The following is an 18,896-nucleotide window of genomic DNA, read 5'->3' as shown; positions in this document are numbered from 1 at the left end:
AGATCAGACCTGAGCTGAAACCAAGAATCAGAAGCTTAACGGACTGGCCACCAAGGTGCTCCTCACCTATTTTTTTTATTCAAGGAAATTTCCATTGTGTTTGGTGCTTATACCTAGGAATTTTTGTGGTGGGCTCTGTTTAAATGTGATGTTGTCTTCCTCTGTAGGAGTTGCCAGTCTGACCCTAAATTTTCACTCCAACAATATAGATTTGGTCAACAACATGTTCCAATAGGAAATAATTCTTTCATTTTAAATAAATGCCTTCCTTCCTTTAAGTACTTGTATTCAAACTGAGGAAATTTGGCTTACTAAACAGATATTCTTCCCTTGTAAAGTTATGTAAAATAAACATTTTGAGATTCCTACTTGGAGAAACTTCAGGAAATAAGAGAAAACAAAGTATCAGGAGCATAAAGTGCTTGAAGAACAAAATACAAGTTTGTAGATCCTTATGTCCAATAACATTGTTAAAAGAAATTTGAACAAACTGAATAAATGTAATATTTAAATCAACTGTAGCAGGAAAACTGTAGCAGGTACTAATGTAGCACTCCTTATCAACAATTTCCATTTGCCCCTCCTCTTTCCTCATTTCTATAAACTTAACTACTTAACACAAATATTATGATTAGTGGGACTGGAGAAAAGGAAAGTCTCCTCTTAGATCGAACATTGGAAACTTGAAAAAGGTAGAGAGGGAATGAGAGTTTAAGATAAATCTTATGTTGTTAGCTTTTTTTTTTTTTTTTTTTTTTAAACAGGATGTATGCCTGTAGTCACAAACAGAAAAAATATATACTTAAGGTTGGGGTTTAGGGAACCATTGACCATCTGTAAAATACTAGAGGTTAGGAACTACGTATTACTTGTTTTCTATTTTTTACAAGCAGGACTATGTCTAGCATATAATAGATGCCCAGTAAATGTCTGCTGAGTGAATCAGTCTGTGGTTCAATATAGTCAGAATGGCAAAATTCGGTTTTAGAGACATTATTTTGATTCAAGATAGAGCTACTACTTAGGCAGGACCGGCAATGTTTATGTTGGGCTAAGTGGGGCCAGGATTCAGTACCAGTCCTATTGAAGAAAAATGGATTAGTTTCCGTATGCACTTGTGCCCTACCTCATTGCACAAAAGATCTAGGTGATTAGGAGTGCGGAGTGAACCGACTAATAAAGCTTTACAATAGGACAAGAATTACAAATATATTGAGCATATTCATCTCATGCCAATTTAAGGACACAGTTATTGTTATGTTTCCTTAGGTTTTTCCCCTGGGTGCACGGTCGCCCCTCTTTTATATTGTCAACATTTGCCATTTGTTGTCATTAATTCATTTATTATTTTTATCATCAAGGGGACATGTCATTCGATCCGTCGAAATCTTGCTTCATCTGGATCCCCAGTGTTCCTTTAAGTCTCAGGAGAAAACGACTTTGGCTGAAGTCGGTGCCCAAAGCCACACCCACTAAGAGGCCTTAGGAAACCTGGGGCTTTCCTGGCGGAGACTCAGCCGTAGGCAACCACGCGGCGCGTCGGAATCCCAGGGCTGGCGCTCCAGTCTTTCCCGTGGGAGGCACGTCCTCCCCGCCCAGCTAGGCAGGCCGCCCGCCCGGGTCCAGCTCCCTTTCTGGCGGGGATTCGGGGGCCCTCTTCCCGCCCCGCCCCGGGCTCATTTGCATAGGGTTGCGCGCGGCGCAGGCGAGCGGGAGGGCGGGCGCGGCCGGGAAGGCGGCGCGCGCGCGCCCTGACAGCTCGGCCTTGCTCGCTCACTCGCTCGTCCCCGGCTTCCGAGCACAGCATGGCGGTCAAGGTGACTCCCAACTCTCTGCTGCTGCCTTTATTGCATAAGAGCCATTCCGGGGACCCTGCCTCCAGCCCTTCACCTCCTACCATTTCCTTCGTTGCCTGGTTTTTAGATAGAGTATCCTGGGGCTCCAGCTTTCGGGTGGGAGAGCTGTGTGGGGCTTGGACCCGAGGGAGAGGATGCCCGGCTGGGGGAGGGGAAGGAGGAGGGATTATGAGTTGGAGGGGCTTCGGAGCACCACAGGTCGGTGAAGGAAGAGTAGTGTCCTGCTCTAGGTGCATGGGATTGTGAGCCCGGACTTGGAGGGCATCAGAAAGGGAGTAGGAGGAAGTGGCATGTAAAGCCGGGGATACCTAAGGCATCTCTGTATTGCAGTGGGGGAGGGGGTGAGTAATTGAGTAATTTGGGGCTTTAGTGGGGCCGGGGGCAGTGATTGGCATTTGTGCTGCAGGTGGCAGGATGTCGAAAGTATTTGGAAACGTTGTCGCAGCTTTCATATTTTAGGTTGGATGGGGAAAGGGAGGAGATAATTATTTTCTGGATTGCTTTACGTGGGGAAGAAAGGCTGCTAGGCCAGGCGATTAATTTGGGTGTTTCAACTTTCCTGTTGCTCTATTCTTGCTGGCCTCTTGATTGGGAGGTGGGTTGTTGCTATTGTGTTGCTAGTGGATGTGGAGTAAAGTAAGAGATTGATCCTCCCTGCCTTCCCTTTCCAGTTAGGAGGAAATGTGGGAGATTTGCTATATATTAAGCTCTTCACACCTGTACTTACCCCTGTAGTCACAGATCGCCAAATTTGACAGGTGTTATCAGTATTGGTACTTTTGGTTTGTTTTAAACTAATGCCCTTATAAAAGATAAGAGCATTGATTGTTAGCGTCTGAGACCTCTAATCTGAAGAGATTATGTGGTTTCTAGTAAAGCATTAACTGGCTTTTTTTTTTTTTTTTTTTTTTTTTTGCTTACAGGTGCAAACAACCAAGAGAGGTGATCCTCATGAGTTAAGAAACATATTCCTACAGGTAATTGGCTTATGTAGCATGATCTTTTATTGGGACAAAAACCGTTGTAAATTTAGTGCTTTTCAGGCCTCAAATTTCAGTATTTTTCTATTTTCATTCATTTTGTAAAACATGGATAGACAAACATAGCTTATAATATTTTATTTAAGGTTTGAATAAAGATTTCTTTTACTAAAGTTTGATAAAATACTTTCCCCATAATATTTTTTTAACATGACTTAAAGTATGTAAAGAAGAACACTGAAAAGAATTTCTGACTTCCCTTAAGCACTATGATCAAAATTATATTTCAAAATGTATTGACACTCTTGTGTAATTACTAGGTATGGTGACTAAGTTTCTTTCTTAAAAGTTGCAAGTTTATAGTTTTTCTCCTTATAAGTATTTATTTATGTTATTTGTTGCAGAGATAAGAATATTATAGTAATTGTTAATTGTGTGTGTCTTTTCTCCCTCTGCTTATTTATAGTCATCAGCTTTTGAGGTTTTGTTACAAAATGTTACTGTCTACAGTTCTTGCAAGGATCCACCTTCTGCTAAGATTTTAAGATCAGCAACTTGGCTGTAGACTTAAAAAGTTGGCTTACTTTTTTGTTTTGCTTTCTTTTCTTAAATTTCAGAAGTTCCTCAGGCAGGAAGTTGTACTTAAGAAATAGATGAAAAGGGAGACAAGCTAAGGTGTTCCACCAGATATGGTGTTTTTCTCTGAAATATTCTTCTGAAAACTTTCTATTCTGGACCTGGGTTCTTATATAGAAACTTTGACCTTGGGCCCTGCTGGGTATTTGTTTCCTCTGTAAAATGAGAGGTGATCTCCAAGGTTCCTTCCAACTCTAAAAGTCTATGATTCTATATTAGGAACAGATTCTAACATATGCTGATCAGCCTGGAATAGATGACATTTTTATCTGAGGCATGGATTGCTTAAGCTATTGTTGGGGAGGAGGCTGCATAGATGACCATGCATATGTGCAGTTCATGAAAAAGAACTAGCAAAAATTGGAATCTTAAATTTTATAAAATCTGATACAGGGAAGTATCATTTCCAGAACATAAGTAATTGTAATAGAAATGATCTGTTTATGGCTTGAAACCTTTATTCCTCACAAGTGTTCTTGAAAATAGAGGGAAAAAAATGTCAGTATTAACTGCACCGTATGATTATACTTAGTTGTTTTGTGAAAAGTTTGTGTGATATTGTTAATTTTTTCTAGATTAAGTAGGCGTGGAAGAAATCAGTTGAAATGATATATGATGTCGTGAAGGTGTCAGAAACACTGGGTTCAATTCCCAGTCCTCCCTCTGATTGTTGTACCTGTAGGCTACCTGTCTGGCCTTCCTGGGCTTCACCCTCTTATTTGGGACTCAGTGGGATGTCGGAAAATGGGGATTGAGGTCCTTTCAGAAAGCTTTAAAAATCCTGTGGAGGGGCCCCTGGGTGGCACAGTTAAGCGTTGGACTCTTGATTTTGGCTCATGTCTGATCTCAGGGTCGTGAGATCAAGCCCCATTATCAGGCTCTGCTTCCCACGGGGAGTCTGCTTGAGTTTCTCTCCCTCTTCTCTGCCCCTACCCTCTGCTCCCTCTTTCTCTAACATAAATAAATCTTACCAAAAAATCTTGTGGAAAAAAATTCTGTGATTCTGCATGGATTTGGTTTTTTGGGGGAGGGAGGATAGAAATATAAGGAGAGAGCTGGCACTATGCCTAGCTTTGTTTTTTTTTTTAAGATTTTATTAATTTATTTGACAGACGGAGATCATAGAGAAGCAGGCAGAGAGAGAGGAGGAAGCAGGCTTCCTGCTGAGCAGAGAGCCCCATGGGGGGCTCAATCCCAGGACCCTGGGATCATGACCTGAGCTGAAGGCAGAGGCTTTAACCCACGGAACCACCCAGGCGCCCCTATGCCTAGCTTTTTGACAATTTTTAAATCTTATCATTATCTTTATTTTTTTAAAAGATTTTTATTTTATTTTTTATTTTTTTAAGATTTTTTTTTTTTTTTAATTTATTTGACAGAGATCACAAGTAGGCAGAGAGGCAGGCAGATAGAGAGAGGAGGAAGCAGGCTCCCTGCCGAGCAGAGAGCTCCATGCGGGGCTGGATCCCAAAACCCTGGGATCATGACCTGAGCCGAAGGCAGAGGCTCTAACCCACTGAGCCACCTAGGCGCCCCAAGATTTTTATTTTTAGGTAATATCTACACCCAGTGTGGGCCTTGGACTTACAACCTGGAGATCAAAAATCCTTGAGGTCAAAAATCGCATGCTCTACTAACTGGGCTGGCCAGGCACTCCCTTATCATTATCATTTTACACATTATTTTGGATGAGGACCATATTTTATTTTTATATTGAAAAATTGGGGAATTCATAATAGTACATTTAGCACTAGTTATAAGGCATTGGTCCAAGAATTATTGATAGATAAGAGATCATAAATATTTACCTTCAGCAACTAGAAGGATATACTGTAGTTAGTTGAGACAATTAGAGGGCAGTTACCAAGTAAGATAGCAGATTTTTTTATTCCATTCTCAAGTACTTCAAACTATAGTTACTTTAAGCTATAGGACATTGTTTAGAAACAGTTTTATTTTAGAAGCATATGGTTTATTAGTATTTTAGAGATAATAGGCAAAAATACTAACTACGTATTTTTTTAAAGATTTTTTATTTGTGTATTTGACAGAAATCACAGGTAGGCAGTAGACAGAGGCAGGCAGAGAGAGAGGGAGAAGTAGACTCCCTGCTGAGCAGAGAGCCTGAGATCCGAGATGCGGGGCTCGATCCCAGGACCCTGGGATCATAACCTGAGCTGAAGGCAGAGGCTTAACCCATTGAGCCACCCAGGCTCCCCTAACTACATATTTCTTTAGCATTTACTAAGGACCGTTTGCTGTGTGCTGTGTGTGCAGTTGTATTTAGTTTAGCAGTAGATACCAGTGGAATAATCAAAGGAGAGGACTGAGCATAGATGTGAATGGTAATGGACATGGGACTAGCTCCTCCCTCAGACCCAGTCAATCTCTAACAGGTTGTGGTCGAGGGAGTCAAGAATAATGAAGTCAAATGCATAGACTCTGGTAGAGCAATCAATTTGGCTTGCTTGGATCAAAGTGGCTGTAATAATAATGACAATGGCTAACTTTTATTGATCATTCTGCACTGTACTGGGCAATGGCCTAATGTGTTAAGGGTACTGTATTAATTTTCATAACAGCCCTAGGAGGTAGGGTTAGAGTCCCTGTTAAATAGAGGAAGTTAAGAGACTTGGTTAATGTCATTTAGTCCTTAAGTGGTGGAGGCTGGATTCCAATCAAACTGCAGAATGTGTACTCTTATCCATTACATTAAATCACTTGTGGGGTCTCAAAATGGGGGGCAGATAATATTTTGAAAGCTAAAGGTATATGAGGGGCTAGTAGCAGCTGTGTTTGTAAAGTTAAAGGAAAAAAAACCTGGTTACTTAGGTGATGAAAAAAAGTGCCTTTACACTGTAACTACCTAGAACGTTTGGCCAGTGAGTTTGGATTTGAAACAGTAGGGAGGCACTATGGGTTTCTGAGTGGGCAAATTGAAGTGGTGAATTCTGATAGCTCTTTGTGTATGTTGGATAAAGTGTGGAGAGGTTGGAAGTAGGTAGGGAGATGGGCTAAGAGGCTATTGAAATAATACATGTGGGAGATAATGACCTGGAGTGGCTGATGGCTGGGGAAATAGAAAGGAAGGACAACACCAGGGACTTTGTAAGGGATGAATCCATTGAATTTGGTGTTAAATGTAAAAGTAAGGTAAGAAGTAGTGAATCTGGATAGATATTAATTGATAAGGCATCCATTTTGGGAATTTTTTTTTTTTTTTTTTTGTGGGAGCAGTTTAAGTTGGGTTGTTGGCCCAGTATGTTAAATTTGTCAAGTTTGGGGAGTGACAAATTTGTACAGGTGTTATATAATTCCTTGTGGTGAGGGGATTAAAAATAAAAGAAACAAGACCAGGAATAAGGAGCTGATTTATAAGTCATATCCATAATTGAAGTGGAAAGGAGGAGGAGGAGAACTAGAGAGAATCGTCCCATGGGAATTTAAAGTAGTTTCAAAAAGATACAAAGATTAAAATATAGGTTATTGTTACTAGTATAATTTGGCTTTGGTAGAATTTTGGGGCCGCTTGAGTTCAGGATCATTTGAGCTGTTTAAAGACTACAGAGAAGATTTGATTTTGAATTTTGGAATACAATTGAAAGTTGTTTTTTTTTTTAAATAAAGACTTTATTCATTTGGGATAGAGAGAGAGTGTATGCGCATGAGTGGGGGAATGGGCAGAGGGAGAGGAGAAGCAGAGTCCGTGCTGAGCAGGGAGCCTGATATGGGGCTCCATCCCAGGACCCAAAGATTGTGACCTGAGCCGAAGGCAGATGCTTAACCATCTGAGTCACCCAGGTGTCCCTAGTTGAAAGCTGTTCTTTGTAAAATTTGGATTAACTCTCTAATTCACAAATACTCATTTGTTTTTGTCAATAGCAAAATATTCCTCTTTGAAAGTACTTTAATGGAATTATGTGTGCAAGTTTGTGAGAAGGGCTTTATAAAAATAAAGTGCATTATTATTTTGAATATAGGAAAATACGTTTATTTTTTCTGTGTTCATTACTTCTCAAATTTTGATGAGCTATGTTTTCTATTTTAAAAAAAAGAACAATAATATTCACTAGGATTCAGTTTTTCCTGTCCCCTACAAGTTCATAAAATTGGAGCACAACAAATGAATTCGTATGTGTCAGATTGTGCTATAATTTTACAACCGGTTGTCAAGCTAAGATCTTACTATTACTACCTTTACAATTGTCATTTCTTGATTTATCTCTTTTTTCACCTCTCTCACCCACACACCATCATTGACCCAGTTTCGCTACATCAGAAATATACAGTAGCAAAAGGAGATAATAGAAGCAATGAAGAGGGAGGTAAGGTGAGGATAACAGGAATGTCATAGGCTGTTTATTATAAACCTGACAAACTTCAGAATGAGAAGTTAATCTAGTCTATGCTTTGTGGCCAAGTAGGTTTATAAAAAACTGTTCTAAGTGAATTGTTTGTCAAGGTCTTTTTTGTTTTTTGTTTTTTTTTCAGTTGGTAGACTTTTTATTGTTTATTTATCAGTGTATTGGTATGGTAAAAGCAACACATTTGAGGCTGTATCATTATATATGTTAGACTAGAAACATGCTGCAATATAGAACTCAAATATTATATCAATCCTGTTTTTTTACTCTCTCTCTTTTTTTAAAGATTTTATTTATTTGAGAGAGAGAGAGAGAGAGAGAGCAAGGGCACAAGTGGAGGGAGGACTGGAGGGAGAGGAGAGAAACAGATTCCCTGCTGAGCGTGGACCCTGACATGGGACTCAGGTCCAGGACCCTGAGATCATGACCGGAACTGAAGTCAGATGTTTAACGACTGAGCCAACCAGGTGCCCCATCCTGTTCTTTTTCTCGTTATCACCAATGTAACAATGAAGATCATATTCCATAAAAAATTAGAAAAATTTGTTTTCTTCTGTGTTATTTTAGAGAAGAAATGGAAGAAGATGCTGCTAATGTAAAGCAGTGTGATTCTTCCTTAGGGTTTTTATGATAACATATTTTTAATGGAAAGAAATATCCTCTTATTCAATAAACATTTGTTTACATATTACGTTTTTATTTTTTGCAGTAACGTGGAGCTGAGAAGGGAATTAAACAGAGCTTTTAGCAGGAGACATTTCCACTTTGTTGGAGTAGGCATCAGGGCTATGTTTTCAAAAGCATGGAATGTGTACTACAAATGATAGCATCTCCTGAGGCTCAGTGTGGAGCCAAAAGGTGCTCTCACATGGTATTTGTGGAAACAAAGATTCTTTGGAAAGCAATCTGGCAATAGTTTAAGATAGAAAGAAGATACCATTTGAACAAACAGTCCTACATTTGGGATATTTATTCCAGAGAAATAAAAATACTCGTAAGAATATGTATGTACTAGGGGTGCCTGGGTGGTTCAGTCAGTTAAGTGAGCCTTCAGCTCAAGTCATGAACACCGGGTCCTGGGATCTAGTCCTGAATCAGGCTCGCTGCTCAAGAGTCTGCTTGTTTCTCTCCCTCTGCCCTACCCCTCTGCTTGTGTGCACAAGCTGGCGCTTTCTGTCTTTCTCAAATAAATAAAATCTTAAAAAAAAAAAAGAGAGAGAATATGTGTACAAGGTTGTTAGTTGCAGCATGGAGTTGTTCCTTGAGGAAAAAAAGGTAGGAAACAAGAGAAATGTTATCAAAGGGGAGTGGTAGAAAAATTAGAATAACCATCCCTGGAAAATTATGCAGAACTAAAAAGAATGAGGCCTATATCAGATGATTTAGAGAGATTTCCAATGTACTATTGAGATAAGAAAGATGTAATTAAGTGTATATAGCATGATTTTAGTTTTCTAAATGCCATTTCATATATGTTGTATGTATATTTACACATATATATACTTATAGAAGAATTAGGGGAGGGGTGCCTGGGTGGCTCAGTCATTAAGTATCTGCCTTTGGCTCAGGTCGTGATCCTGGAGTCCTGGGATTGGTCTCCATGCTCGGTGAGAGGCCTGCTTCTCCCTCTCCCACACCCCCCTGCTTGTGTTCCTGTTCTCTCTCTCTCTGTCAAATAAATAAAATTAAAAAAAAATATTAGGGGAAAATTAAAACAAAGTATTGATGTATGCGTATTAGATTTTTACCAAGTGAATAATTTAAAAAGTAAAAATTTAACAGTTCAGAACCTGAAGTTAAAAGAGGACTTCCCAGACTAAATTGGGTTGAGTAAACCCAGTATGAGACACATAGAAAGGGATCTATAGTTTTCTCAGCCATATTGATTAAGAGTTTTCACCAGTTCTTTAGAATGTAGGCATTGAAGACAATAGCCTTTATCTTTAGTATATTAGCATTTGCCATAAACTATACAAAGTTTTCATTAAAAAAAAGTTTAGGAATTAAAGGCATACTCACATCATAGATTTTATCTTTGAGTCAACTGAAGGATTGAAAAATAACTGAAAAGATGAGAAAATTAGTGTTATTAAATGCCATGTTGTGTTCTACTACCCATCAGTATATATATATGTATAAATATATATGTGTATATATATATTTTAAAGATTTTATTTATTTATTTGACAGAAAGAGAGACACAGAGAGAGGGAACACAAGCAGTGGGGAGCAGGAGAGGGAGAAGCAGGCTTCCCGTCGAGCAGGGAGCCTGATGTGGGCCTCTATCCCAGGACCCTGGGATCATGACCTGAGCTGAAGGCAGCTGCTTAACGACTGATGGGCGCCCTCCATCAGTATATTTTTAATTGTCTACCATGTGCCAGGTTAGGCATTGTGCTAGGTTCTACCTTTATAGATTTTAAAGATTTTTTATTTTAAAAAAATTATTTATTTGAGAGAGAGAGAGTAATGAGGGAGAGCCTGAGAGGGGAGAGGGTCAGAGGGAGAAGCAGACTCCCTACTGAGCAGGGAGTCCAATGTGGGACTTGATACCAGGACCCCAGGATCATGACCTGAGCCAAAGGCAGATGCTTAACCAACTGAGCCAATCAGGTGGCCTTAAAGATTTTTTTGAAAACTTATTTATTTGAGAGAGGTGGGGTTAGGGGGGTAGAAAGCAAGCATGAGTCAGAGGGGATGCAGGGTGAAAGGGAGAGACAGACTCCTCACTGAGCAGGGAGCCAGCGGTGGGGCTTCATCTGGGAACCTCTGATAATGAGCTGAGCCAAAAGCAGACATTTAACTGACTGAGCAACCCAGGTGCCCCTACCTTTATAGATCTTAGATAAAAGGATTTCAGTGAAGGTAAAACCTCACATTCTAGGTCACGATGAGACAGACAATAGCAAAGCCCATAGACTTGGAAAAAAACAAAAAGCAGCTGCAGAAGGTGACAAGACTAATAAGGAAATAAACAAAATGATGGAGAAGGCCATGATTTGTCAAGAGGGTGGTCAGTAAAGACCCCTGAGATTGTGTTATTAGAGATGAGACTAAAAGGTGGGTAGAGAGAATTCTGAACAGAGGGCTCTCATGTCTAAAGGCCTAGATGTAGATAAGGGTTTGGTATTTTTGACAAACAGAAATGAGCCAGTGTGCCTGAAGTGTCAGTCAGTGAGGGAGTGAATGGCCAGTAAGAGATGAGGCTGCAGGAGAGCCTTATCAGGTGCGGCCTTGTTTGTAGGCCACAGAAAAGAGTTTGGATTTTTTTTTAAGAGTGTTGTTTGAGGGGCGCCTGGGTGGCTCAGTGGGTTGAAGCCTCTGCTTTCAGCTCGGGTCATGATCTCAGGGTCCTGGGATCGAGTCCCACATCGGGCTTTCTGCTCAGCGGGGAGCCTGCTTCCCTCTCTCTCTCTCTGCCTGCTTCTCTGCCTACTTGTGATCTGTCTGTCAAATAAATAAATAAAATCTTAAAAAAAAGAGTGTTGTTTGAAACTGCTGAAGATCTTTCACATTGGAAGTGGAATAATTCAATTTACATTTTGAATAGGTCATATTTAAATAGACCATATTGATCTATTATTAAACTTCCGTATATGTTTCTGTGCTTTCTTATGGATGACTGCCTTGATTCTTCCAGTTTAATTTCCTCCTGTCCATGGGGGTGTTAGAATATCTTGAGTGAGGCCTCACTGACTCCTTTTCTTTTTTTTTTTTTTTTTAACATGGAGCTTAGTTCCTGGTTCCCTCCCTTTTCTTCTAAGATAAGATGAAGATTTTTCTTTCCTGAGTAAGATCTGAGTCCCTTGTCTTTCCCAGGCAACTGTGCTGGACCTATAAAGTGATTCAGATGTTAGTATGTGTTTCTGATTATGAACATGTAATCAGCTAATTGCTCACATTCTTGAGACCTGTACCTGAAGATCTTTACAAATCCCCACATTCAGAAATACCACCATAAGAGGTGACTTCTCTCAAGTTTATAGGTTTTGAGAAAGGATAAAGCCATTCTCTGAGATTGAGAGACTGTGGAAGTTGTGTGCAGAGGTTGTTTTTGGAATCTTCACCTGCTCAGTCTGGACCAGAGAAAGAATAATGGTCCAAGTAGGCTTTGAAATACCAAAACACAGACCTAAAAGAGAGACTTGTAATACATTCTTTATGTGTGTAACTTAAAAATCATTTCCCTGTTCTGTCCAGTTCTCTTTTACTTAATATTACTGAAGTTGCTGAGGCATCATTCACTGAAACCAGTGCCATGGCCACTATTGGGCTTCTAGAACTGTGTGTGCTATTTCTTACTTACTGAATAACTATCATGTCTCAGGCGATATTGTAAGTATTTTATACAAATCTTTATAGTTAATCCTCAAAACAACTCTATAAGGTAGGAACCATTAATATTCCCATTTTCATTGATGAAAAAACTGAGCCCTAGGAGGGTTAAGTAACTTGCTCAAAGTTATACAGTAAGTAGATGAGACTTGCTTTATGTATTTCAAAGCAACTCGGCTTTTTTAGTTAATATTATTTGGAGATACGAGTACATATGGTACATATAGAATAATCTCATTCTTTTTTGGTCATTTTTTAAAAAGTCTTTTAATTATGGAAAATTTTAAATCTATATAAGTTAGAGAAAATAGTATAATGAATTATCATATATCCATCACTCAGCTTCACCAATTCTTATGGCTAACCTTGCTTCGTCTGTATTGCAGCTGCATTGGATTATTTTGAAGCAATTCCCAGACATTGTATCACTGCATACACAAATACTCTAGTATCTCTAAAGGTGATGACTCTGAAAACCATCAAACCATAATTTGATTATTACAGGTAAAAATACTCCTTAATAATGTGGATGTCCACTCAGTATTGAAATTTCCCTGATTGTTTCATTTTTTTAAAAATTTGATTTGTTAAAATCAGGATCCAAGCCATGTTCATATTACATTACATTTGGTTGATCTGTCTCCTAAATCTAATATTTTCTACTCCCTACCACAATAAAGGTCCTTCTTTCTCTGTGGCAAAAATCTTGCTATTTAATAAAGGCTTACCAACATTAAAGCATTCCGTCCCCCTAGGAGCTGCAACTTGATTGTCAAAAACATGATTTACCCAGGCTTACAAATATATATATATGCTCCTTGTATGTTCCCATGGTTACTTAGACCAAGAGATTGAAGTATTATTTTAAGAACAATGCAAATTAATTATGCAACTTAATGTGCCCTGAGAAGCATTCTAGTTTGAGTTATTGAGTTCTCTGGGGTCATTATTTTATTTCCAAGGTTTTTGGCCATTTTGAGAGGAAAATTGTTTTGGTAGACCTAGTTTATTATGGTAGCTTCAGTTGATTTCAGTGATTAACAAGGGTCTTGTACCTCCATGCTCTGTTAGGAATTGCATTGTTTAGTAGATGACCGTAGGACTTGATATAATGGATAGTTAAAATACATTCACTGAAGCAAAAAGAAAAAGAAGTGCATAATATTTCATGGAAACAAGCTGAGTTAGAAAGCAGATGTTTGGAGAACTTTTTTTTGCAAAATCGAATAGAAAGTTTATTTCTACTGTATGTGAAATATGCAATAGAAAATGCTAATTAAAATTAGATGGATGGGACACCTGGGTGACTCAGTTAGTTAAGTGTCTGCCTTTGGCTTGGGTCATGATCCTGGGGTCCTGAGAATGAGTCCTGCATTGGGCTCCTTGCTGACGGGGGAGCCTGCTTCTCCATCTCCCTGCCACTCCCCCTGCTTGTTCTCTCTCCCTTTCTCTCTCTGACAGATAAATAAAATCTTTAAAGAAAAATAAATAAATAGAGACACCTGGGTGGCTCAGTTGTTAAGTGTCTGCCTTTGGCTCAGGTCATGATCCAAGGGTTCTGGGGTTGAGCCCCATATCAGGCTCCCTACTCAGCGGGAAGCCTGCTTCTTCCTCTCCCACTCCTCCTGCTTGTGTTCTCACTGTGTATCTCTCTGTCAAATAAATAAATAAAATGTTTAAATAAATAAATAAAATAAAATTAGATGGATAAAATTGCCTTTTCCTAATGCATGTGTAGCTGGTTTTAGTAAATATCAAAAAATTTTTGCATCACTAACTAAAATCTTTTAAAAAGTGGCCACACATGTTAAAATTATTTTTTCTTATTAAAACATTACTGATGGTAGATGAATTCCACATTGTGCTGTTGTAACAGGGTTTGTGTGTCAGGCCTGTTGCAGTCTGCTCCTCATGCAGAGTGCTCGTGTAATGAAAGGGCACACATTCTTGACTAAATTTGGCTTCCGTTAGGAGTAAGAGCAGTAAAGTTAAGGACAGCAGGAGGATTAACTTTGTATGCTCAGCTCTTCCATCATTCACGTATTCATTTTTCTATATGGGAAATGCTTTATGTGATATCTGTAACTACCAAACTTTGTGACATTGTCATTTGAGAGCTACTTATATTAAAAGGGTATTAAGATCTGAAAATGTCAGTTCATCTTAGTTGGAACAAAGTCATGGACCAACAGTGTGTTTTGACTCATGTTACGGCCACGAGTTGGATAAGCAGAGATTAAGCTGGCTAGACCAGTTAGGACCGATGTGGTAAACCCAAGAATTGTGGAAGCCAGCTCCAAGGAGACCTTGGTTTGGAGGAAGATGAAGAGTTACAACAATAATTCCTTCATGTTTGGGCAAAAGCAGAATAATTAAATAAGCAAGGAGGGAAACCGGGACCCTATGCTTTTCTGTGTTTCTGAACTTTTTAGAAGAACTACAGTATTTCAGTATGCATTAGTTTTACAATTTCCAAGTACTTTGGTGTTCAAGATCTCATTTTTCCCCTTACATCAAGACAGCTATCTTTCTGTTTTTTTATTAGAGAAGAAGCTCAGAGAAGGTGTGTTTCACTCAAGAAATCACACAGGGGATTAGAACTCATTTTCTGACCCTGGTTTCGGTATCTGTCATGCCACTGTCTCTGAGCTAGTGTGAGAGTAGGAACTATGTTTTTTGTGATCTTGCATCCCTAGTACCACACGTAGGGTCCAGCACACAATTGGTACTTAATAATTGTTTTTTAAGTGGATGCAAAATAACTGGAAGATTTTATGTTAGCAGATTTTTGGTTTAACTAGTAGTGCTTCTAAATATATTACCTTGGTTTTGGTGTGTGTACTTAAAAAGAAAATCTTTGATACACTGTATACTTTTGAAAAAGCAACCAGCTTTATAGTTACAGCAGATCAGAATTTTTCTTTATGGGGTGCCTGGGTGGCTCAGTCCTTAAGCTTCGCCTTCAGCTCAGGTCACGATCTTGGAGTCCTGGGATCAAGCCCCGAATTGGGCTCCCTGCTCAGCGGGAAGCCTGCTTCTCCCTCTCACACTCCCCCTGCTTCTGTTCCCTCTCTTGTTGTGTCTCTCTCTGTCAAAAGAATAAATAAAATCTTTAAAACATTTTTTTTCTTTGTAATCTCTGTAAAGTCTTTTAGACATATAAAATATCAAAGGATCTATTTGTCTTTGAACTTAAGCCATTTTAAACAGGCAATTTGATTCATTTAGACTATTTGGGTTTTTTACTCATTTGTGTCATTGAATTTTAAGTTAACCTTCTTTTCCTCCTTACTCAGTAGAAATTTAGGATTTTGTGAAAATTCTTTGTAAAGTCTGCTTTGTAGTAACCTGTGATATAGGTTAAAATTTGGTAAATTGTTAAAGGAGTTACTACTGTCTGACTTACTTTCAGTCAAGTGATACCTTGATATGTTGATCCGTTGGCCTGGTAGGCAAAACATTTCTAGATAACATCATCTCATTTGGAGCTAGAGGTAGTTCAGTGTAAGTACAATAGTGTAAGTATGTGTATCTATATGTGAAACCCTAACATCTTTTATCAGCAATAAATATTCTAATCTTTCATTAGGATCCATTTTATTTCTCAATCTTCAGAATGTCAAAACTTTTTCAAGCACATGTGAAATAAATGTAAATTTAAATATTTCTGGAAATGTCAAATCTATGTGCACTTTTACATTCAAATACTTAAGTTGGATTTGGAAAAAGTTTAATAAAGAAATAAGTCACCTATTTTGTTTGGATGATGTCAGCCACTTCTTGTCAATGTCTTTCATGTGTCCTTGAATTCCTGCCCAAGAAGGATTTACAACTGCTTAAGAGACATCTTTGAAATGGCAAGTGATTAACTCTAAAGTTATTTGGAGTGTGGATACAGTATTTGGTCAATTTCATTTAAAGAAATTTTGGTTCACTCTTTGAAAAGACAGTAACAAAATGGAAATGATGAAATGAGTAAGTTAGTTGTCATATTAAATTTTTAGCATAACTGTTAGCTTGGGAGACCCAAAACTTTGTTTTACATTGCTTTTTATTGTTTTTAGTGTAAATATGCAAGTCATTTTGGTTAGCAGAGAGAAATCTTAATACGGCCTCTTCAAAGTTTTCTGACTTCTAGCCTTTTGTGTTACTCAAGGCCATGTTTACTTTGTTTAAAACATTATTATCCAGTCAATTCAAATAAACATTGAAAGTAATGAAGTTGTTTAAAATAAATGGGTCATTCTTATTTTAAAAGTATTTTAAAATATACTTTTGGTTTAAATGTATCACCTGTTTTTAAGGTACCTGTTTTCTTTGTTAACATAATACCTAACATGTTTTAGCATCTTGACTGACTGTGGGTAGATTCTAGTCAGTTCTATACTCCCTCTTCTGTTCTGTCTGTTCAGGCAAACAGACTCACTGACATTGCCAAGTAATTGTCTCTAATTTAATGAGCTAATTAGTTAACTGTCTCCTGCAAAAGTCAAGTATTGACTCCTTTTGGATGAGAAGACTTGTTTTTTTTCCCCCCTCTGAGCTATACACTTTATCTTTCAGTTCAAATCAAGTTAAAATAGACTAGGAGAGTTGGGGAAAACACTAGCAAAATACCTCAGGGTAAGTGATTCTCTGGCATCATTTATAACCCCAGATACTGGCAAAGCCTGTTCCAGTACTTGTCAACAAAAGCATTTATTTTCCTTGTTGGCTGCTGTGTCCTTGATTTCTGCTAAGGCTGCTCTATTTCCTCATAAAATCAAGAATGTTGTGAAATCCTGGTGATTCTGTAAGTACAGTATACTTTCTGTGTGCGTGTGTGTGTGTGTGTGTGTGTGTTCTGTGTGTAGTGGTGGTAATCCTGGCAGACAAATTCAGGTACTACTTTTAGATATGAGATACCTATGTGGCAAAAAGAAATGGAGAATTAGTTGCCACATTTTGTTAATACTAACTCTGAAATGTTTTCGTACTCTTTTGAAAACTGACATCTGATTAAGGAAAGCAAGCAGCTCTCAAACAGTTGTAGAAAGAACAAAGATCTCCATAACCTATCTCTAGTATCTTTTTTTATTTTGCATCTCATGTTAGTTCTTCCTTCTTTTACATTTTCCATAGGACTCATACCTGGGATTCCTTGTCAAAGGACGTGAGCATTCATATAGTTCTTTATATATGATAGGTATATGTATGTATGTATTGCTGAATCGCTTTTCAAAATGAATTGGGGAAAAAGCAAGATGTACAGAACAGTATCAATAGTTATCATTTGTGTAAAAAGAAATAGGTAAGAATATTCATGCATATTTGCATATGTATATATTAGCATGTATATGCATATATCTCATATATGTATAATCATTTATGGATAAAACATCTGGAAGGATATACAAGAGATTGATTGCCTCTGGAGTGGGGTATTGAGTGACTAGGGACCAAGGTGTTAGGAAGACTTTTCACTGTATACCATTTTGTACCTTTTGAATTTTGAATGGTGTGACTGTAACATTATGAAAATCATTTAGGAATGCCTGGGTGGCTCAGTCGGTTAAGTAGATGCCTTCGGCTCAGGTCATGATCCCAGGGTCCTGGGATCAACTTTCGTGTCAGCTCCTTACTCAGTGGGGAGCCTGCTTCTCTTTCTGCCTCTCCCTGCCACTGACTGCTTATGCTCTCTCTCTCTCTGTGACAAATAAATAATTAAAATATTTAAAAAAATTTTTTTAAAGAAAATCATTTTAAAAAAGCCATTAGCAAGGAGTGAAAGTACCCATTTTTTTCTTATTTCCACTCCCACCCGCTTGGTTCAGGCTTCATCCTCTTTCACCTGGATCTTCAGTAACGGACACTTGGTCTCCCTGCCCCCAGTCAGTTTCTGTGCTCTCCAAACCATCTTTTCCATTGCCACTAGAGAGAGCACAGGTTAAATCACAGCTCTGTCCTCTAAAATTTTAGTGTCATCCTGTGCCCCACAGAATGGAGGTCAGACTATTCAGCTTAGCATTCAAAGTTTTCCATCATCTGGTCTCAAACTGCTTTTTTGGTCTGACCTTCTGCATGTAAATGAATCCTATAGTACATTTCCCATACCATTGTTTGGCATTCATATTCTAGTGAGTTGTTGGCTTGTCAGTGTCCTTAAATTCTATTTGTAGATTTCCTTGTGCTGATTCCTCTTTTCAGTTGCAGTAGTCTTCCTGACCTTGTGCCTTTCCCCACTCCTGCCTATCCTATTCTTAACTCCATGGTTTTCTGATTTTGGTAAAACATGTCAGATTTTGAAGAACATTGAAGAACAAAGAGCAAAAGAAGTAGTTGATGGGAATTGGTGGAATCCACTCACTATTATGTAGTAGAAAAACATGACTTTATTTTGAGGTGATATTTGTTAGGTGTTTTTGGTAGTACAAGCTGGTAAAAACATGTCTACCTTGGACTATTTCTTGCACAGGCTAACAAAGCATTGTCTGTGATAGCCTCTGTGGTGTGTTTCAGAATATGACAAAAGAAACATTTTTTATTTAATTCTTTCCTTGTTGAAAGAGCTGGTTGCTTGGTTTAGTCAGAATCACAAATGAGAATATTTGAAACACTTAACCAAAAAGCAAACCAATAGTCCTTTGCTTTGATCCTTTCCATCCCTGTCTTGTTTCCCAGAAGCAACCACTTCTCTTAGCTATTTATTTTGGTATTTCCCTTCATGTTTCTATATTGCTATTTCT

At 38.4% G+C, this 18,896-nt stretch overlaps 1 protein-coding gene across 2 annotated transcripts in view; it reads left to right on the top strand.

The window, feature by feature from the left end:
• SLC25A12 (solute carrier family 25 member 12) overlaps positions 1-18,896 on the top strand; it is a 193,097-nt gene that overhangs the window by 92,300 nt on the left and 81,901 nt on the right. Inside the window, exons 1-2 of one of the 2 annotated variants that reach the window (XM_032880451.1) lie at positions 1,702-1,817; positions 2,780-2,833. In XM_032880451.1, coding sequence (XP_032736342.1) covers positions 1,806-1,817; positions 2,780-2,833 — 66 coding nt within the window. In that variant the 5' untranslated portion in view covers positions 1,702-1,805. Of the gene's footprint in view, positions 1-1,701; positions 1,818-2,779; positions 2,834-18,896 lie in introns of those variants that run through there. The other variant, XM_032880454.1, reaches the window with a different exon arrangement.

Source organism: Lontra canadensis, unplaced genomic scaffold (assembly GCF_010015895.1).
Source record: "Lontra canadensis isolate GAN:19392208 unplaced genomic scaffold, GSC_riverotter_1.0 scaffold69, whole genome shotgun sequence".
In the NCBI taxonomy this organism is placed as follows: Eukaryota; Metazoa; Chordata; class Mammalia; order Carnivora; family Mustelidae; genus Lontra; species Lontra canadensis.
This window is presented reverse-complemented; position numbering and strand designations above follow the sequence as displayed.